The sequence below is a fragment of the Erinaceus europaeus genome, chromosome 7 (genome assembly GCF_950295315.1).
Source record: "Erinaceus europaeus chromosome 7, mEriEur2.1, whole genome shotgun sequence".
NCBI lineage: Eukaryota > Metazoa > Chordata > Mammalia > Eulipotyphla > Erinaceidae > Erinaceus > Erinaceus europaeus.
In genome coordinates, this window is record NC_080168.1 from 108,479,767 (window position 1) to 108,502,256 (window position 22,490).

At 43.1% G+C, this 22,490-nt stretch overlaps 2 protein-coding genes across 2 annotated transcripts; both read right to left on the reverse strand.

Annotated features, from left to right (window-relative positions):
- Window positions 1–3,615: 3,615 nt before the first annotated feature.
- On the reverse strand, window positions 3,616–4,551 carry LOC103109203 (olfactory receptor 2AP1-like). Its single transcript, XM_007518249.1, has one exon. The coding sequence runs from the start codon at window positions 4,549–4,551 to the stop codon at window positions 3,616–3,618; it is 936 nt and encodes a 311-aa protein (XP_007518311.1).
- Window positions 4,552–18,004: 13,453 nt separating this feature from the next.
- On the reverse strand, window positions 18,005–18,934 carry LOC103109076 (olfactory receptor 6C4-like). The gene has a single exon (XM_007518083.1). The coding sequence runs from the start codon at window positions 18,932–18,934 to the stop codon at window positions 18,005–18,007; it is 930 nt and encodes a 309-aa protein (XP_007518145.1).
- Window positions 18,935–22,490: the final 3,556 nt, after the last annotated feature.

The following is a 22,490-nucleotide window of genomic DNA, read 5'->3' on the forward strand; positions in this document are numbered from 1 at the left end:
ATATGGTTGAGCTTGGAAGGGCTTGAGCCTGAGGGGTGTGTCAATCCTGTTAGTCTCTCTCTCTACGGAGATGTTGAGCAAGGAGGGACAGTAGAACCCCAAAAAGGTGTGCCTCTTATCAGTCTCCCTGCCTCACAAAGTGCCCCACACTCCTGATACTATGGCAGATAGTTAAAAAGAAAGGGGGAGATGTTGGATAGTATGCCAGCTCCCCCTGGCTTCTGCTTAACCATATGCCTATATAGGGATAGATTTAATCCCATTCAAAGCTTTGGTCTATTTACATAAATCACTTTTACATTTACATAAAGCACTTCCTCCAGGGCATTGGTGGTTCAGTGATAGGATTCTCACCTGCTCCACCCCCTCCTTGTCACACTCTGATTTTCACCAGTCACTTTTCTCTCCACCCTCTCTATGTCACATCCTGTTTCCACCCTACTTGGCAAGTATATATAAAGACAGCATTGTGAGTTTTAGGGTACTTTACCTTGAGTTTAGCTTAGCTCGGCTTAGATTGTGCTGCGTCCTGCATGAATAAAGAGATACTGCCTACAGCTCAACCATGAGTCCCTGGTCATCTGTTACCCGCCCGTGAAGCCAGCCCGGCGAAAACAACATAACCCCTCGAAAACAACAAATGACAGCAATGACAACAATAATAATCACAACAATAATGATAAACAACAAGGGCAACAAAAGGAAAAAAGTAGCCTCCAGGAGCAGTGGATTCATAATGTGGGCAACCAAGACCCAGAGATAACCCTGGAGGCAAATAAATAAATAAAAAATAAATATGTGCTCATGTTTATATATATTACTATGTTCACTGAAGCAGTGTTCACAGAGAGTCTAGATACTGCAATACCTGAGTGCCAGGTGGAGATGGTTGGATAAAGGAGATGTGTTATATATTACATATACATAATAAAATACTACTTCACTACAAAAGTGATGAAATCTTGCCATTTGCAACAGTATGTATAGGATTGGAGGGGACTATGGTAATCAAAATAAGTCAGATTAAAACCAGATAGTTTCACTCATATGTGAACTATAATGAGACAAAGCCAAAGAACAGACAAAACCAAACCACCAGTATGAACCCTTGGACCTTAGGGGGCTAGATGGTAGCGCACATAGTATGAAGCACAAGGACCTACTCAAGGATCCTGGTACGAGCCCCCAGGTCCCCACCTTTAGGGGGGAGTCACTTCACAAGTAGTGAGTCAAGTTTGCAGATGTCTGTCTTTCTCTCTCCCTATATATCTTCCCCTCCTCTCAATTTCTGTCTGTCCTGTCCAATAAAATGGAAAAAATGGCTGGGAGATTTGTAGTGCCAGCTTCGAGCTCCAATGAAAATCCTGGAGGCAAAAAAAAAAGTTATCTCTTGAAAAGAAAAGAAACAGTTGTCAGAGTGAGGAACTTGAGAAAAAAATTGCTTAAAACCTGGGGAAAGGTTACCTGAAGTAGAAGAGAAAAAGAAAACAGGTTATTTAATGAGAGACCAGAGTTTTGTGATATCAGGGATTGAACTTGAGTCTACAGGTTTGTAAAACATGCACCTCCACCCACTGTACTACCTCCCCAGCTAGTGAAGTAAGTTTTTTTTTTGTGAATGGCATCATAAATCATATCTTCTGGGGAGTGTGTAGGAAGTTCTGCAAACCGTGTCTACAGGGGTTGGGTAGTGGCTCATCTGGTTAAGTGCATGTGTTACCATACACAAGGACCCATATTCAAGCCTCTGGTCCCCACCTGCAGCGGGAAAACTTTGTCTCACCTTCCCTCTAATTTCTCTAATCACCTTCCCTCTCAATTTCTCTGTCTTATTAAATAAAATAAATAACATCTTTTAAAATGGAAGAAGAAATAAAAAATGTGTCTACAGCAATTAGTGATTTATAAGATAGAGATTCTCATGGGATTAATGGTTTATACTCAACAATAAATAGTTATTGGTACATGTGTAAAATTTCATAGATTTTTGCAAAACACTCTAATCCCTCACCTAGGTCCTCCACTACCGTGCACCATGACTTGAAAGACTCCCCCACCCCAGTCCTTTACTTTATTGCAGTACACCAAATCCATTGTCTGCCTGGGGGGAGTCAGGTTGGCATCACAGTAGCATCTGCACCTTGATGACTGAAAATCATTAAGATATAAAGCAGAACAAATTGTTTAATAATCAGGAACCCAAAGTTAAGAGTATAGCAGATGATATTTGGGGTGTTCATGTTGGAAGGGTCTAGGGAATCTATTTTAGGTATATTCCAAGGGGGCCCATGACTTTACTAATTTTTGCTTGAGCTTGACAGGTAACTTTTGGTGAGCTAAAGGTATTGTCTGGGGAGATGGTGTCAGAGTTGGAGATAGGACTAGAAAGCTGGCTTGGGGAAGAGTGTAGCTCCCAAGTATGGGAAAATTATATAAATCTCGCTAACTGTAGGCCCCATAAATCTGATCTGGGGCCCATATTCAGCACAGGAGCCTGTGTAACCTCTGTATCCCTGTAGGTCTGAGCTCGAATTCTATGATTATAGCTAGAAACATTCTAGGATGCACACTATTCAGGACCCATCTTCCTCAAGTGGCAGAGTATGCTGACTCAGCCTCACTTAGGAGAGTGGGGCAGTCCCTACCATTGTTGCTTCACATTGAGGGCAAGGTCCAGTAGAAGCCCACAAGAGGGTCCAGGATGCTTTTTCTGATGGAGATGACCAGCAATGGTGGAGAGAGGGATCCACTAGAGTTCTAATTCCATCATATCTATACGTCACAACTTTCTTAGCTGCTCATTTGTTGTTGATCTCTGGGCTGTTTCCAGGTTTTGGCTATTACAAATTGTGCTGGTATGAAGATAGGAATACATACATCTTTTTGAATAAGTGTGTTTGGTTACTGAAGATATATTCCCAGGGGATGAATTGCAGGGTCATAGGGTAGGTCTATTTCTAACCTTCTGAGAGTTCTCCAGACTGCTCTTCACAGGGTTGGACCAATTTACATCCCACCAGCAGTGCATGAGGGTTCCTTTGTCACCACAACCACTCCAGCATTTGTTGTTGGTATCATTTCTAAGTGTGACATTTCTAAAGGAGTGAAGTGGCATCTCCATTTTGTCTTTAGTATAATAACTTTTAATCAAAGAATTTTTTTAATCAAAGAATTCTTTTTTTGGATGAAGTTTATTAAAATATCTCTACCAGAAAAATATCTCCAAACTGATCACCTTTAAGTGTTGTTCATTTGCTGGAAATTTTTAAACAGAATTATGGCATGTGCTCAGAATCCATTTATCTGAGAAATCTTTTAGTAGAAGATTTCAGGGGCTAGAGATGCTTCACTGGGAAGGATGCTAGCCCTGCATTGTGTGTTGCCCAGGTTTGAGCACTGGCACTAGATGGGAGATGCCACTGGCACCAGGAGTTCTAGTGCTGTGATTTCTCTCTATCTGAATGAAAAAGTAGCCTAGGGTTATGGAAATTGTCAGACTCTGGATACACACACACACACACACACACACACACACACACACCCAGAGGCGCAAATTATCAGCTGAAGTAGCGTCATAAATGTTCTCTAAAACTTATGTAGATTTTTTTGAGGCCATTAACATGAATAAAAGTGCACTATTTTCCTGGTTACATCCTTGAAGGCCTGCTTTACTTGCTTATTCCTCAGAGAATAAATGAACGGGTTCAGTAAAGGGGCAACTAAGGTATTGAGCACAGCTACTCCCTTATTAAAAGCAACTCCTTCTTTTGCTGAGGGCTTTATGTACATGAAGATACAGCTGCCATAAGAGAGGGAGATGACAATCATGTGGGAAGAGCAGGTGGAAAAGGCCTTTTTCCTCTGTTGAGCAGAGGGGAAGCTCAGAATGGTCCTGATGATGTTTGCATAGGAGATAATCACCAGCACAAGGGTGACCACCAAGGTCACAACTGCTAAAAAAAAGTCAAGAAGCTCCAGGAATGTTGTGTCTGAGCAAGATATTTCTATGAGGGGACCATAGTCACAAAAAAAATGATTCAGGATGTTGGAGGCACAGAAATCTAGTTGACTGGTCAGTATGATGGGGGATATGATGATTAAGAATCCAGCCAGCCAAGAACAAAGGACCAGCTGGACACAGACTCTGCTGCTCATGATGGTGGTGTAGTGCAGAGGTTTACAAATGGCCACGTAGCGGTCATAGGACATGGCGGCCAGAAGGTAATATTCTGTAGCTCCAAATAATATAGCAAAGAAATACTGAGTGAGGCAGCCAGAAAAGCTGATGCTCTTGTTTCCAGTTGAGATGCTGAACAAAAGTCTTGGGGTAAAAGTGGATGTGAAGAAAATTTCCAGGAAGGAGAAGTTCTGGAGGAAGAAGTACATGGGAGTCTGTAGGTGGGAATCCAGGAGTGTGAGGATGATGATGGTCATATTACCTAGGAGGCTGAATATATACGCAAGGAAGAGGAGTGTGAAGGCGACTATTTGAAACTCTGGGTTGTCTGTTAGTCCCAGCAGAATAAATTCAGCCAAAGTCTGGTTTCTCATTGTAATGCTTGCTATCTGTGAAGCTAAGAAAGAGAGAAAGAAGAAGTAAGAAGGACCATGAGGCTCAGGAGTATTGAGGGGAAGGATGTTGATTGTACTTGAAATTTGTTCACAATTTCTCTGATCCCTGCCCTTTGCCCCCACCCTCCCCACCTCGACTGCCTTTTAGAACAGTCTGTTCTTTCACAAATCTATGTACTAAAGTTCTTGTAGAAATCTTTGCACCAGGTTCAGTGCATAGTGCTCAGGGGTCTGGGTTTGAGTCCCTGGCTCCCTGTGGGTGTGAGGGATGCTTTCTCTTCATAAGCAATGAAGCAGGTCTGCAAGTGTCTATCTGTCTCTCTTCTCAATTTCTCTTTGTCCTGTAAAAAAAGAAAAAAGGACAACAGGAGTAGATTTGTAGTGCAGGCACCAAGCCCCAGCAATAACCCTGAAGGCAAAAAAAAAAGTTATTTTTGCATTGGAGACTTGCTTTTCCAGAACAGCAGAATGACTACCTAGACCTCCTTAATGCATCTTCTGAATTTTCATTTTGCATTCCTTTGTTCTTTGCCTTTTTTCATGTTTGTCAACTCTCTCTCTTATGGTCTTGGTAGGAATACCTCATCCATCAGTGCCTCTGTTTAACATATTGATCACCTGTTCTATTTTTTTACTCTTCCTTATAACCACCCCCAGTCCTCCTGGGGCAGGAGTGAATGCGTGTGTGTGTGTGTGTGTGTTTTGTCCTTGGTGCTTGGTATTAGGGCTAGGGAAACCTTGACAGCCAATAATTTCAGGAAAGCTTTCTTTAACAACTTTAAACACCAAGGAAGAAGTATCTGTCTGTACCTGGATCCCTCCTCATGCTTGTTCTGTGTTTAGGACACAGGAAACTGGAGAAGGATCAGCCTGGTCCTTTACTATTAAGTATACCTCCGAGAAAAGAAAAGGTCCAGGTCTCTATTGAGACAGAGAAATAGGGAGTAACAGGGAAATGAAAAGATAGAAGGAACATTATTCCACCGTTCTGGGAGGTTCCCCTGATGCTATAGTGTTCTTATGTGGTGCAGGGGCTTGAACCTGAGGCCTAACACACAGTAAGCAGTGTGTTATATCTCTTTACTCTCGGGAGATGATTACGACACAGATAATTACAACACATAGTGAAATAGATGGGTGGCTGCCCATGACAGAAGTCTGATTTTAACTATGTGAGGAAATGGAGATTTATGTTTATTCGTAAGTGCATAGAAAACCATCTAGAAGAATACAAAAGGATAAAATAGAGTTCTTTCTGAAATGTCATTGCATAAAGGATAGAGGCTTTCCTCTTTTTATTTTACACCCATGTTGATATGTGAGAACACAAAAAAACCTGAGTGACATCTTAATGTTTAAAAAAAAGCATTCATAAGGATCTCATAATTGATCATCATAAAGAGAAAACATATGAACAGAGGACTCTGAACTCCAGGTTCATCAGGACCTGGAGAGAGAAGAGGAAAAAAGGAAGGCCATTTGGAATTTAGCAATAGGTGTAGGTGTGACTTAGAGAGGAAGAGAAGGGGCCGGGTGGTGGTGCATGTGGTTGAACACACATGTTACAGTGCGCAAGGACCCAGGCTCGAGCCCCCAGTCTCCACGTACAGGGGGGAAGCTTTGCAAGTGGTGAAGCTGTGTTGCAGGTGTCTTTCTGTCTCTCTTCCTCTCTATCGCCCCCTTCCCTCTCAGTTTCTGGCTGTCTCTATCCGATAAATAAATAAAAATTAAAAATGAAAGAAAAAAAGAGAAAGGAAGAGAAGATGGGACCATGGGAAAAATGGGCAAGTTTATATAATGGTGAACCCACCCATATCTGTGACCTTGGGAGAACTGCTGTCACTTCCAGTGGAGGGAATGAGGATACAGAGCTCTGGAGGTGGGAACAGTGTGGAATCATAACCTTTTATCTCTATTTGTAAATCAATATTAAGTTACTAATAAAATTAAAACATATAAAGGGAAACATCAATGAACTATGGATGTACTCACCTTTTGACACTCAGAACAGATGCTGATGTTGAGGGATTTTATCTCTAGAAGCCATATTGGCTGGATTGAAACTGAGAAGTTAGATGTGGATGAAAAGTGGAGTTAAAGCAACACATCCTTTCTAGTACTAACTCATGTCCTGTCTTCTTACAAATGTTGCATGCTTCTGGGGCACTTGTTTGAGAAGAACTAGTTCCTGGCTCCTCTCGCCTAGGAAAACTAGTTATTTGTGATTGCTTCTTCTGTAGTTGGTCCAAATTAGCTGGATTCATAACTCCTGAAGATATTGCTTTATTGAGATCAGTGACAGGGCTGGGGAACATGTAAGTCTTAAAAGTCTGACTTTATCCATTTTGTCTGAAGCTTGGTTATGGATATCTTTACAATTTTATTTTTTTTAGACCAGAGCACTGCTTGGCTCTGGTGTGTTGTGATGCTGGGTATTGAACCTGGGAGCCTTGGACATGAAAGTGCCTTTGAAATTTTAACCCAGTGTGAGTGGTACCTATTTTATCTAGTTTACCAAAGACTTTGGGGGATAAATTATTGCCTTGGGGCCCCATGACTAGAACATTTTAATGAGCACCTTAGCAAAACAATCCTGGGAATTAATTTTTGACGAGTAACAAGGGAAGATGTTCCAGGCAGACCCATGAGGCAGTTGCCACAGGATTATCAGTTACAGAATAAAAGCCTGCGGTAACTGAAGCAATAATGAATGGTGATAGCAATAGTAACAAAAATGCAACATGAATTTTTTGAACAATATGCCTGAGCTGTGAAGAGCTTTGTTTTCTCTTTAGCAATTTCTTTTTTATATATAATTTTTATTTATAAAAAGGGAATACTCACAAAAACCATAGGATAAGAGGGGTGCAACTGCACACAGTTCCCACCACCAGAACTCCGCATCCCATCTCCTTCACTGATACCTATTCTTTTTTTTTTTTTTCCTCCAGGGTTATTGCTAGGCTCAGTGCCTGCGCCATGAATCCACCGCTCTTGGAGGCCATTTCCCCCCCCCTTTTGTTGCCCTTGTTGTGGTTATTATTATTGCCATTGTTGATGTTGTTCGTTGTTGGATAGGACAGAGAGAAATGGAGAGAGGAGGGAAAGACAGAGAGGGGGAGAGAAAGATAGACACCTGCAGACCTGCTTCACCGCCTGTGAAGTGACTCCCCTGCAGGTGGAGAGCCGTGGGCTCGAACTGGGATCCTTATGCTGGTCCTTGCGCTTTGCATGCGCTTAACCCACTGTGCCACCGCCAGACCCCAACTTTCCTATTCTTTATCCCTGTGGGAGCAAGGGACATTATGGGATGCAGAAGGTTGAAGGTCTGGCTTCTGTAATTGTTTCCCCACTGAACATGGGCGTTGACAGGTAGATCCATACTCCCAGCCTGTCTCTCTCTTTCCCTGGTCGGGTGGGCTTTGGGGAAGCAGGGCTCCAGGACACATTGGTGGGGTTGTCTTCCCAGGGAAGTCCGGTTGGCATCACAGTAGCATCTGGTACCTGGTGGCTGAAAGAAGAGTTAACATATAAAGCCAAACAAATTGTTGACTAACCATGAACCTAAAGGCTGGAATAGTGCAGATGAAGATGTGGGAGTTTCTGTTTTGTAGATAGTTAGTAGGCCTATTTTAGTTATCTTCCAAAGGGCCCATGAGTATATTACTGTTTTTGTTCCCTTTCTTTCTTTCTTTCTTTCTTTCTTTCTTTCTTTCTTTCTATCTTTCTTTTTTTTTTTTCTGAGCCTGATATCTGATATGCAGGTGGATCCAAGTTATTGTCTGGGGAGATGATGTCATGGCTGGAAAAATGATCAGAAAGCTGCATCAGGGAAGAGAGTAGCTCCCAAATATGGGAAAGGTGTATAAATGTTGACTGTAAACCCCATCGATTTGATGTGATCTGGGGCCCATATTCAGCTTAGGAGCCTATATGACCTTTGCATCCCTGTAGATCTGAGCTCACATTCTGTGGTCATCAGTAGGAACATTCCAAGCTGCCCCAATTTCAGAACCCATCTTCCTCAGGTGGAAGATAGAGTATGTTTTCTAGCCTCCCTTCGGAGGATGGAACGTTCTCTACCGTCATTGATCCATGTTGAGGGCAAGGTCCTATGGGAGCCCACAGAAGGGCCTATTGTGTTGTTCCTGATAGAGATTTCTATTCCTTCATTCATTCTGTACTTAGAACACTTGAAGCAGTTGCTGTTACTAGCCCCTTAGCTATTCCATTTATTAAATGTGCTACCTCTACCAAATTGTTAGCTCCTGTACATCAGTTGTCTCATTTGTGAATCCAGGTAAAATAGTACTTGCACCATAAATCTGTCATATGAGTGACTTGAACCCCCACCCCACCCCTGTCTCCTGCTCTGTGACACAACTTTCTTGTCCACTCAGCTGCTGTGCACTTTGGTTGTTCTGTATCTTGACCATTGCAGGTAGTACTGCAATGAGCATAGGTGTGCATCAACTTCCTTAAACAAGTGTTTTTGTCTTTTTTATCTCGATGACCAGAAGTAGATTTACTAGATTGCATGGTGGGTCTATCTTTCACATGTTGAGGAAGGAATCTTCACACTGGTTTCCATAGGGTTAGGACCAGTTTACATTCCCACCAGCAGTGAAACAGTGTTCCCTTTTTAATCTCACTCATATGTGGGATTTAAGAAATAAAACAAGGGAGAAGACAGGGTGAAACATTAACAAACCCATGTATGTAAGGTATATACAACTATATACCTTAGGTTATGAGAAGGTGAAGGGAAAAGGAACGGAATTAGGGAGGAATGAAGGGGATAAAGGCATGTGGACTACAGTTAAGGAGAGTAGCACTTTGGTGGAAGGCTAATATGTACTAATACGTATTTTGGGAAGATGTAAAAAAGTACTCCTAAGACAACACGGTCTAGCACAACAGGATTTCCTCAATAAAATCGATGTTAATATTATACTGTAAGAGTATTAGGCTGTGGGAAAAGTCATGATGTATTTTTACATAGAAAAACATAGAAAACAACACATCATGACTTTCCCAACAACTCAGTAATTAAATAACACTTAAAAGGAAGGTTGTAACAAGGCCTAGGGTGAAAACATTTTGAAGAGAAATGAGACTTTTTGATAACATACTCTATTCCATATCAGTGAGAACTGCCCCACCCATCCTCAGCTTTTCCCTGGCAAAGTCTAGAGACAGAGTCCCTGGAAAAGATAACACAGAGTCACCAGATAAAGTTGCAAGAGGCCAGTGAAAGCATGGATATTTACAGGATTAAGTGACATTATATTAATCATTGAATGCAGAGACACTCGGTTCTCTTCCGTATCGCTTGACTTTGAGAATACCAACAATGGAGCCATGTGGTGGTGCACCTGTTTAGACACACATGTTGTAATGTGCAAGGACCTGGGTTCAATACCCCAGTTCCCACCTGCAAGAGGAAATTTTGCGAGTGGAATAGTGGTGATGCAGGTATATATCTCTCTCCTCTTTTCTTTTAAAATCTTGCATTTATTTATTTATTTATTTATTTACTTACTTATTTATTGCCTTTTGTTGCCCTTGTTGTTTAACATTGTTGTGGTTATTGATCTTGTTGTTGTTGAATAGGACAGAGAGAAATGGAGAGAGGAGGGGAAGACAGAGAGGGGGAGAGAAAGACACCTGCAGACCTGCTTTACCACCTGTGAAGCTACTCCCCTGCAGGTGGGGAGCCAGGGGCTCGAACCAGGATCCTTATGCTGGTCCTTGCATTTTGTGCCACGTGCTCTTAACCCGCTGTGCCAGCACGCAACTCCCTCTCTCTCCTCTTTTCTATCACCTTCTTCCCTCTTGATTTCTGGCTGTCTATATCCAATAAATAAATAAATAAAGATTAAGAAAAAAATAGAGAGTAACAACCCAATCATTATACTCACAGCAAAAGGATCAAAAACACTTTGAGGCATCTAGCAAGCCCAAGAAGAAAGACCTAAAAGTACTGACAGAGTGATATTCTGTAACAAATGTCCAGAAGAGTTATCTTATAATCAAATTCCCTATTTCCATTTGTGAAACAGCTTCATTGAAATCACTTACTTCTTTTTTTTTAATTAGTGGTTTAGTAATGATAAAAAAGATTGTGGGATAAGAGGGGTACAATTTCATATAGTTACCACCACCAGAGTGCTGTATTCCATCCCCTTCATTGGAAGCCTCCTTATTCTTTATCCTTCTGAGAATATGGACCAAAGATTAAGGGCTGCAGAAGGTGGAAGGTCTGGCTTTTGTAATTGCTTCTCTACTGGACATGGGCATTGACAGGTCGATCCATACCCCCAGCCTGTTTCTATCATTCCTTTGTGGTGGGGTAGGGCTCTGGGGAGGTGGGGTTCCTGGACACATTGGTGAGGTCATCTGCCCTGGGAAGTCAGGTTGGCATCATGGTAGTATCTGAAACTTGGTGGATGAAAAGCATTAAGATATAAAGCAGGATAAATTGTGGTCTTCATGATGGAATAAGCTTGCAAGTCTATTTTAGGTATATTCCAAGGGGCCCATGACTTTATTAATTTTTGCCTGAGCCCAACAGCAGAAAAAAATTGTTTAATAATCAGGAACCCAAAGTTAAGAATATAGCAGAAGAGATTTCGCTCTTCATGTTGGAATAAGCCCTAAAGTCTATTTTAGGTATATTCGTAAGGGTGCATGCCTTTACTAATTTTTGCCTGAGCCCAACAGCTAACATGCAGGTGGGCTAAAACTATAGTCTGTGAAGATGGTGTCAGAGTTGAGAAAAGTTGGGTCACAGCAAAGAGCAACTCCCAAATAGGGAAAGTATATAAATACTGTTAACTGTAAACCCCATCAATCTTACCTAGGGTTGATGTCTATTCATATTTAGCACAGGAACCTGTGTAATCTCTGCATTCCTGTTGGTCTGAACTTGCATTGCATGGGCATAGCAGGAACATCTTAGGCTTCACTCATTTCAGGATCAGTCTACCTCCAGCAGCAGAGTATGTTGACCCAGTCTCATTCCAGAGAGTGAGGCAGTTGCTACCACTGTTACTCTACATTGAGGGCAAGATCATGTAGAGGCCCACAAGAGGGTTTATGATGTTGGTGCTGTTGGATATGACCAGCGATGGTGGAGAGAGGAATCTGTTAAAGGTCTAGGCTCATCATCTCTCTGTGGGAATCCCATGATTTTCTGACTAGGGCCTCAGATGATGGGGTGGCCTAGTTGTCACCAAAAGGGGCCATCTTTAAAGTTTACTGGTCTTTTGCTTTAATCCAGCTTTTATAGCTTTTACTTTATCTGACAGGGTTAGACTTAGAGTAATTGAGGAAAGTGAAATAGGAAGTAGCTGAGGTGGGTATCTATGTCTAAGTAGAAAATATTTCATTAAGGGGCAGAGGTAGACAGAATAATGGTTATGCAAAAAGACTCTCATGCCTGAGGTTCTAAAGTCCGAGGTTCAATCCCCCATACTACAGTAAGCCAGGGCTGATCAGTGCTCTGGTTGAAAAAAAAAAAAGAGAGAGTAGGGTGGTAACGCAGCAGGTTAAACTCACATGGCGCGAAGCGCAAGGATTGGTGTAAGGATCCCAGTTCGAGCCCCCGGGTCCCCACCTGCAGGGGAGTCACTTCACAGGTGGTGAAGCAGGTCTGCAGGTGTCTATCTTTCTCTCCTCCTCTCTGTCTTCCCCTTCTCTCTCCATTTCTCTCTGTCCTATCCAAAAACAACAACATCAATAACTACAACAATAAAAAACAAGGAAAACAAAAAAGGGGAATAAATAAATATTTAGAAAAACAAAGTATTTGATTAAGTACTTTATGGTGTCTTTTTTAAAGGCCTTTCTACTTGCTTGTTGGGCTAATTGAGTCACTGCAGATTATTGAACCCTTTGACTTCACGGTATATATTTTCCCTAACTTATGAGTGAATACATGTGCACATGTGCCCTATCTCATGGGCCCTGGTCTGTACTTAGGTTCTGTAGCTTTGTTAGCAGGTGTTCCATCTGAAATGGAACTAAGGAGTCTTATGAGCTAGGAAAGGTCTCACCAGAGTATTGAAGTTGGAGGCTTGACATCCCAGAGCTGGTGTCTCTGGACACAATCTGAAGTGAGACATGTTGAGCTTTCACTGGCTGCGGTGATTTGATTGAGACTACAGATGCAGTACTGAATAGTGTGAGTCAAGAAAAGAATGGAGGAAAATGAGCAAATCACCAGAGGTTCCAGGACTGGGAGAAATCCAGGTTTTATAGAGAACGAGGAAGGTTCTTTGCTGCCTTAGAGTTTAAGTAAATAGCCGAGTTATTTGGGAACTTCGTTTAGACTACACCTGCTTACCTGGGGTTACTAAAGGAGAGGAGGTGAGGGGACTTACATTGAGGAGGACCACCGTGGACTAGAGTGGATAGAGTGTGGCATTTGGCTGGAGTGAGAAGTATACTAGCACATATTTTGGAGTAATGTGAGTTGTAGCCTTGAGACAGCAGTCTTATAAAACTATTTCCTCATGAAAGAGAAAGAAATATGACTAAATAAAGAAACAAAAGCAATCAATGAAAACACTGAGATCCAGGCATAGAATGATATCAGCAAAGTGGGAAGGGGGAGAGAGTGAAATGGGCAGTGGGAGAGGACAGTTGGAACATTGGTGGTGGGTATGCGGTGTGGTAGTTCATGATCTGATGAGAGGTGCAGGTGAATTACTAACAGTCTTACTAACAGTCTTCCAGTAAGCCAACTTTGGCTCAAGAAAGAAAGAAAAATAGAAAGAAAGTTAGGTAGAAATAAAGAGGAAATTGCCTCAAGACTGAGAAAAGATGGGTGGTCTTATTGTAAGCTGTAATTTATAACTTCTGGAAAATATCTAGCATTTCTGATGAACTGGGGAACTTTCTTATAGACTTTGATAACTTCAAGATAACTTTGATAACTTCAAGATTCCATTTATAAAACTGTGTTTTACTAGTAAGTACAGGATTGTTATCGCTGTGGCATTTCTAGCAAATTGATTCAGGTATTCTTTTTTTGTACTCAGACTAATGTCAATCATCTAGCTGCTTTTTTTTGGTAAAAAGTTTATCTTAAGGGGGAGCCTTTGGCCGAGTCGCCTCAGTAGTCGCCACAGTCTCCGCCGCCAGTGCGGAGACCCCCCCCGGACTGGCAGGGCCGCTGATGCGGGGCTTAGATGGCGACCACGCCTGAGCGGGCCGAGGACTGAGCCGGAGACGCAGGAGGCGGCGGAGTTTGTAATTTTTATCATATGAGAAATTGTTGGTATGCATGAGACCCCTTCTGTTTCATTTGGTTTAAATCCCCCCTGCTTAACACTATTCTATTTACATAACCACTTCATTCTATTTACATAACCACTTCTTCTTCTTCTAGCGTTTGCCCTTCTTCCGTAGCCAGTCAACAGCATCAGGTTGAGCCTGATGTAAAGTTTCAAGACCTCCTTTGAATCTGGAGAGGTGGCAGTCGTTGACTATGTGGGTCATAGTCTGTCTGGAGCCGCAGGGGCAGTTCGGGTCATCTCTGGCTCCCCAGCGATGGAACATGGCGGCACACCGGCCATGGCCTGTTTGATAGCGATTGAGGAGGGCCCAGTCATAACGTGCTAGGTCAAAGCCGGGTTGACACTTGCAGGGGTCTGTGATGAGGTGTTTGTTCTTGACCTCAGCTGACTGCCAGCTCTGTTTCCAAGAGACTGGAACAGAGAAGTTCAGCGTAGGCATAGGGGACCAGATTGGGTGACAAGATGTCAAGCGTTGGACAGGGTGGGCAAAGATATCTGTGTATATTGGCAGGTCCGGTCGAACATAGACGTGGGAAATGAACTTAGATGATGCCGCATCCCGACGAATATCTGGCTGGGTGATGTTGCTAAGAACTGGCAGCCATGGAACCGGGGTGGAATGGATGGTTCCAGAAATTATCCTCATGGAGGAATATAATTTGGAATCGACCAAGTGGACATGGGGACTATGGAACCATACTGGGGCACAGTATTCTGCAGTGGAATAGCATAATGCCAGAGATGATGATCGTAGTGTGGAAGCGCTCGCGCCCCATGAGGAGCTGGCCAGTCTTGCAATGTTATTCCTCTTGCCCACCTTTGCTGCAGTTTTTATGAGATGTTCGTGAAATGACAGAGTGCGATCAAGAGTAATGCCAAGATAGACTGGCTGGGCTTCATGCCGGATTCTCCTGTTGCCAAGCTGCACATTAAGCTCACGCGAGACCGAGGCATGGTATAGATGGAAAACAGATGATACCGTTTTTGCAGTGCTAGGGATTAGTCGCCATTTTTTACAGTAATCAGATATCAGAGACATGTCTTTCGTGAGTGTTTCCTCGAGGATGTCGAACTTGGATGCCTGAGTTGCACAGCAGATGTCATCGGCGTAGATGAACTTCCTTGAAGAAGTTTCTGGGAGGTCATTGATGTAAATATTAAATAGCGTAGGAGCCAGAACAGAGCCCTGGGGGAGGCCACTTGAGACAAGTCTCCATCTGCTAGACTTGTCACCCAGATGCACCCGGAATCTTCTGTTTTGGAGAAGAAACGATATAGTGTTGGCCACCCATGGAGGCAGGCATCTTGAGATCTTGACTAGGAGACCACGGTGCCAGACCGTGTCATAGGCTGCTGTGAGATCAACAAAGACAGCACCCATCTTTAAATTCTTCTGGAATCCATTTTCAATGTAAGTTGAGAGGGCCAGGGCTTGTTCGCAGGTAGATTTTCCTGGGCGGAAACCAGCTTGGGCGGGTGATAGGAATTTCTCTGTAAGAGGAGAAATACGTGACAGAAGCAGCCTCTCAAGGAGTTTGTAACACACGGAGAGGAGAGAAATTGGTCTATAGCTGGCGGCCAGTGTTGGGTCTTTCTTTGGTTTCAAAACCGCTATAATCTTCACACGATGCCAAACTTTGGGCATAGACTCAGATTCCAAGATGTGGGACAGGAATGAAGCGAGCCACTTCTTTGCCGCAGGACCCAGGTTAAGAATGAGTTCTGGGGTGATGTTCTCATAGCCAGCAGCTGTTCCCAGTTTAACCCTCTTCAAAGCGTCTTCCAGTTCAGACAGTGTAAAGGGAGAGAGTTTTGGAGATGGACAAGATAACCGGAAGTGGGATGCATTGGATCGACCTTCCAGTGGTGCATCTCGTGAGTACCCATTCATTGGGGAAACTGACGATCCTTCCTAGCCGACTGAATCCACATGGATCCCAGTCACTTTCAAAGCCAGCAACAAGCAGCTCCTGACAGCTTTCAAGCTGTTGGTCCTGCTCTTTGAGTCCTCCAACTTAATGTTGAGGGGCTGTCCTTTGCCAAACGCGTTCTTATTGGTCAATTGGCGATACAGCATCAGGCAGATGTTATCTGCCTACAAGAAACACATATAGCAGTTGATGAAGCTGCTCGATTCACCATCAGTGGATTCAATTTAATATGCTATAATCTCCATCCTAAACATGGCCGAGCCATCTACGCCAAATTGTGTCTTGTGGACGTTTACCATACGGCCTCTTCGACCTTCTATGACTCCATTACTATTGCAACTATTCAGCTCGTCAACGTATATAAGCCTCCCGGTGCCTCATGGTATAATGAGGTCCTGCCTAGCCTGAATCACCCAGCCGTTTACGTTGGAGACTTTAATAGTCATCACCAAGACTGGGGATATTCCTCCACTCGTGCTGACGGCTCTATCTTAGCCGACTGGGCTTCATCGAATGACCTCTCCCTATTATATGATCCCAAACAGCCAGGCTCTTTTCACAGTGCTAGATGGAATAAAGACTTGTCACTCGACCTGTGCTGGATTAGCACAGTCAACGGCCAAGCCTTTCCCACTATGAGACAAGTTCTCAAGATCTTCCTGCACAGTCATCACCGCCCAGCTATCATCCACATTGGTCTCCAGCTCCCACTGATTCTGTGCTCAGAGAAACTAAGATGGAACTTTCAGAAAGCAAACTGGCATCTGTTCAGTGATCTTACCAACAAATCTATTCCTGCAATTCCAATTAACTCTATCCCCTCTGAAGATTCCTACAGGCGCTTCCGCCAAGCCATCTTCAAAGCAGCTTCCCAAGCCATTCCTTGTGGGAGACGTGCTAACTATATGCCTTGTCTTGATGCTGAACGTGAGCAACTACTAAAGCAGTATGATGAGTCGGGCGACCCAGATGTGGCTGACCATCTCATTGCCTCCCTGGATGCAGCACGCCAAGCCCACTGGCAACAACTCATGGAAAGTCTGAACTTCACCCACTCAAGTAGGAAGGCCTGGAAGCTTCTTCACAGACTGGGTGCCGGTAGCCAACCCCCTCCCATCTCCCATCCTCCCGTATCTCCAAACTCAGTGGCCAGTCACCTAACTCAAGTTGGATGTGCTAAGATCGACCCAGTCTAGAAAAGAGAAATTTCCCATGAGTGGTCATCCCACTTCCGGTTATCTTGTCCATCTCCAAAACTCTCTCCCTTTACACTGTCTGAACTGGAAGACGCTTTGAAGAGGGTTAAACTGGGAACAGCTGCTGGCTATGAGAACATCACCCCAGAACTCATTCTTAACCTGGGTCCCGCGGCAAAGAAGTGGCTCGCTTCATTCCTGTCCCACATCTTGGAATCTGAGTCTATGCCCAAAGTTTGGCTTCGTGCGAAGATTATAGCGGTTTTGAAACATAACTGCTGTTAACAAGCACCACCCTCCCTCCAGGGCATTAGTGGTTCAGTGATAGAATTCTCACCTGCTCCACCCCCTCTCCTTGTCACACCCTGATCCTCTCCTTGTCACACTCTGATTTTCACCAGTCACTTTTCTCTCCACCCTCTCTATGTCACATCCTGTTTCCACCCTAATTGGCAAGTATACATGAAGACAGCATTGTGAGTTTTACGGTACCTTTTAGTTTAGCTTAGCTAGGCTTAGATTGTGCTGCGTCCTGCATGAATAAAGAGATACTGCCTACAGCTCAACCATGAGTCCCTGGCCGTCTGTTACCCGCCCGTAAAGCCAGCCCGGTGAAAACAACATAGCCCGGCGAAAACAACAAGAAATTAGAGAACTGAGAATATAAATATATGCACTAATTTTATTTAAAAACTATACTATATTGTTAGTAAAAATGACACTTATTAAAAGAAGTTGCTGAACGTAGCATTGTATTCCATTTTAAGAATATTCAACAATGTTTGCTCAAAATGAATATATCAGAAAGAGATTGAATGTTTATTTTGACAATTTCTCTCTCATTGGCAAGTTTGATATATAACTTAGCACTACTTCATTGAAAATTAATCAGAGATGTTGCAGTTACAAGGAGACTAGTAGACAAACTGTCTGATTTTTCTGTGGGAAAGAATTTCATGAATATTCTTCAGGTTTTCCTTTAAGTTTGAGGTCTTTCTGTTTATTATAGATTCACAATCTTCCTAGTCACATCCTTGAAGGCCTGCTTTACTTGCTTATTCCTCAGAGTATAAATGAATGGATTCAGTAAAGGGGCAACTAAGGTATTGAGCACAGCTACTCCCTTATTAAAAGCGACTCCTTCTTTTGCTGAGGGCTTTATGTACATGAAGATACAGCTGCCATAAGTGAGGGAGATGACTATCATGTGGGAGGAGCAGGTGGAAAAGGCCTTTTTCCTCTGCTGAGCAGAGGGGATGTTCAGAATGGTCCTGATGATGTTTGCATAGGAGATAATCACCAGCACAAGGGTGACCACCAAGGTCACAACTGCTAAAAAAAAGTCAAGAAGCTCCAGGAATGTTGTGTCTGAGCAAGATATTTCTATGAGGGGACCATAGTTACAGTAGTAATGATTCAGGATGTTGGAGGCACAGAAATCCAGTTGACTGGTCAGGATGATGGGGGATACAATGATTAGGAAACCACTTAGCCAAGAGCAGAGGACCAGCTGGACACAGACTCTGCTGCTCATGATGGTGGTGTAGTGCAGAGGTTTACAAATGGCCACATAGCGGTCATAGGACATGGCTGCCAGAAGGTAAAACTCTGTGGCCCCAAGAAATATGGTAAAGAAATACTGAGTGAGGCAGCCAGCAAAGCTGATGCTCTTGTTTCCAGTTGAGATACTGAACAGAAGTCTTGGGGTAAAAGTGGATGTGAAGGAGATTTCCAGGAAGGAGAAGTTCCAGAGGAAGAAATACATGGGAGTATGTAGGTGGGAGTCCAGGAGTGTGAGGATGATGATGGTGAGGTTCCCAGTGATGCTGAATATGTAGGTGAGGAAGAGAAATACAAAGATTATGGGTTGAATCTCTGGTCTGTCTGTTAGTCCCAGTAGGATGAACTCTGTCCTGGAGGTCTGGTTTCTCATTGCTCACCTTTGCTGCCTGTGAAGGAAGAAAGGAAAGAAGTTGAACAATTATGAACCTAAAGGCTGGAATAGTTCAGATGAAGAGTTGGGGGTTCCTTCATTTTGTAGATAGCTAGTAGGTATATTTTAGTTATATTCCAAAGGGCCTGTGGCTATACTATTTTTTTCCCCCTGAGCCTGAAATCTGATATGCAGGTGGATCCAAGTTATTGTCTAGGAGATGATGTCATGGCTGGAAAAAGGACCATAAAAGCTGGATCAGGGAAGAGAGTAGCTCCCTAATAAGGGAAAGGGGTATAAATATTGTTGACTGTAAACCCCATTGATTTGATTTGCTCTGGGGCCCATATTCAGCTAAGGAGCCTAAGTGATCTCTGCATCCCTGTAGATCTGAGTTCACATTCTGTGGTCATGAGTAGGGACATTCCAGGCTGCCTCAGTATCAACCCATCTTTCTCAGGTGTAGCAGAGTATGTTGTCCATCTTCCCTTCAGAGGATGGAACATTCTCTACTGTTGTTGATCCAAGTTGAGGGCAAGGTCCTATGTGGGGCCCACATAGGGGTCTATTTTTTTGTTCCTGATAGAGATGACCGGTAACAATGGACAGAGAGATTTATTTGAGATCTAGACCCATCATATCTGTTTGGAAATCTCAGGACTCCCCAAATAGGGTCCCAGCTGATGGGATGGCCTGATAGTGATTAAAGAGTCATTAAAGTATGCCAGTCTCTTGCCCTTATTCAGCTTTTGCAGCCCTTGCTTTGCTAAGGTTAGCTTTGGAGTAAGTGAGATAACTGTAATAGAAAGTAGGTGAGGAGAGTATCTAGGTCTAATTAGAGACTATATCAATAGGGACTTTGTACTGACACACTGCAGGCTATTGTTTACTTTTGCTTAAGGTATATATATATATATATATATATATATATATCCCTAATTTATGGATACATGTGAACATATGCTCTGTCTCTTGAGACCTGGTCTACATCTATGTTTTGGGCCTTTGTTAGGAAGTGAACTTCCTGGAATTAGAGAATACTATGAAAGGAAAGGTCTCACCCAGTAATGAGGCTGAAGCATTGACATTCCACACCTGATGTCTCTGGTTGATGATTGTTCAACAATTTGTTTGGCTTTGTATGTCAACTCTCTTTTAAGCCACCAGGTTCCAGATGCTAGAATGATGCTGACAAGACTTCCCTGGACAGACAACCCCACCAATGTGTCCTGGAGCTCTGATTCCCCAGAACCTTGCCCCACTAGGGAAAGAGAGAGGCAGGCTGGGAGTATGGATCAAACTGTCAATGCCCATGTTCAGTGGGGAAGCAATTAGAGGCCAGACCTTCCACCTTCTGCAACCTACAAGGACCTTGGGTCCATGCTCCCAGAGGGATAAATAATAGGAAAGCTATCAAGGGAGGGGATGGGATACGGAGTTCTGGTGGTGGGAATTATGTGGAGTTGTACCCCTCTTATCCTATGGTTTTGTCAGTGTTTCCTTTTTATAAATAAAAAAAAGAGAAAGGAAAGAAGTTAGGAAAGATGATGGTAGAGGATCTCAGCAACATTTATGTGAGGATGAGGTTTCCCAACCTAATGCTTCACCCTTCTTTTATTTTGCCAGTTCGACTTATTATGTGTCCTCTCAGAATGTGCCACCACCCTTCTTCTTGTTAGTTTGACTTAAGTGAGTTTTTTTTGTTGGATAGACTGTGACTTTTCATAAGAAGTCTCGTCTTGAATTACACAAGGATTTTCTCTTTCTTTTTTTTTTTTTAACATTTTATTTAAAGGAGAAAGATATGGAAAGAGACCAGAGCACTGCTCATCTCTGGCTTATAATGGTGTTGGGGATTGAACCAGGGATTTGAGAGCCTCAGGTATGAGAGTCTTTTACATAACCATAATGCTGTCTCTCCAGGTCTTTTTAAATTTTTCTTATTTTTTTGCATAAAAGTGGCACAGTTCCACAAAATTTCCACCACCAGAGTTCCATATTACATTCCTTCTATTGGGAGATTTCCTATTCTTTATTCCTCTGGACACATGGACCCAGGATCATTATGGGACGCACAAGGTCGGAGGTCTGGCTTCTGTTACTTTTTCTGCTGGACATGGGCGTATGTCAGTCTCTCGTCCTGATTCGGCTTTTATAGTCCTTACTTTTTTTTTTTTTGACAAGGTTAGCCTTAGAGTGGTTGAGGGAAATGAAATAGGAAGTAGGTGGGGGGGGGCATTTAGGTCTGAGGAGATACTATTTGATAAAGTCCTTGATGGCTGCACTCATTTCAGGAATAGTCTTCCTCGAGTGGCAGAGGATTCTGATCCAGCTTCCCTTCACAGAAGGATTTTTTCTATGCTTCTTTTTCAATGCATCTTCCCTGTATTCCTTTAAGATCAATATCCACTTTGTTTTCAATTTGCTGTTTCTATTTTCTTCTTTATTGCCACCACATTTATCGTTGGGGCTCTGTGCCTGCACTGTCAACTGGCTGCTGAGAGCAGCTTTTTTCCCCCCAATTTTCTCTATTTTATTTGAAAGGACAGAGGGAAATTAAAAGGGGAGACAAGGTAGAGAAGGAAAAAGAAAGACACCTTCAGACCTGCTTCACTAATTGTGGAACACCACCTGCAGGTTGGGAGTGGAGGCTGGAACCTGATCCCTGAACACAGTGACATGTATTGGATCGACCTTCTCGTGGTGCATCCCGTGAGTACCCATTTATTGGGGAAACTGACGATCCTTCCTAGCCAACTGAATCCACATGGATCCCAGTCACTTTCAAAGCCAGCAACAATCAGACATCAGGCTCAACCTGACGCTGTTGACTGGCTACGGAAGAAGGGCAAACGCTATAAGAAGAAGAAGTGACATGTGCACTTAAGCAGGTGCACTATCTCCCACCCCCTTGCGGTTTCTATTGCTTGCTCTGCACATTAGCTGTATTTTTATTATATTTGCTAACTTTGGCAGGGCTGTTACATTACTATCCCTTACTGAGTGACCAAACATTTACAGTACAGATGGGTTGTTGACAGATGGGTACAATTTCTCATCTCTCTGTGACATGTGTCTGTCAAACACACATTTTCAACTTAAGTCCCCTTCTACTCTCATGGACCAGGTATTGCCATCACATTGTAGGTCTCAGTGGGAGAAGAAGGGCTAATTTTTCAACCCACACTGAAGACTCATGAGGGAGGAATCCTAAATCCTTTAAATCTCCTGCATGACGCATCTCACTTTCCAGTGCAGAATCCAGAAAGGGGTCAAAGAGCTTTAGTCACAATATTCTTTTTCAGAAAATTGCTGTTTGTCCCAGAAAGAAGCCTCACGTGTACGGAAAACCCCTGGACATCTTCTTCATCTTGTTCTGATCTTCTCGCACCCCTGAAATAAACGCTAAACTTTATGTGCTGTAACCCATGACTGTTCACCTGTGTTCCCGGGACACCAGCTATCTATCCATCTTCACTGTGATAACCAAGTATGTCTTAGTTGCTTGGGTGTTTGAAATGAGATCTTCATCCAGTGATCTGACTGTTCAGGTTAT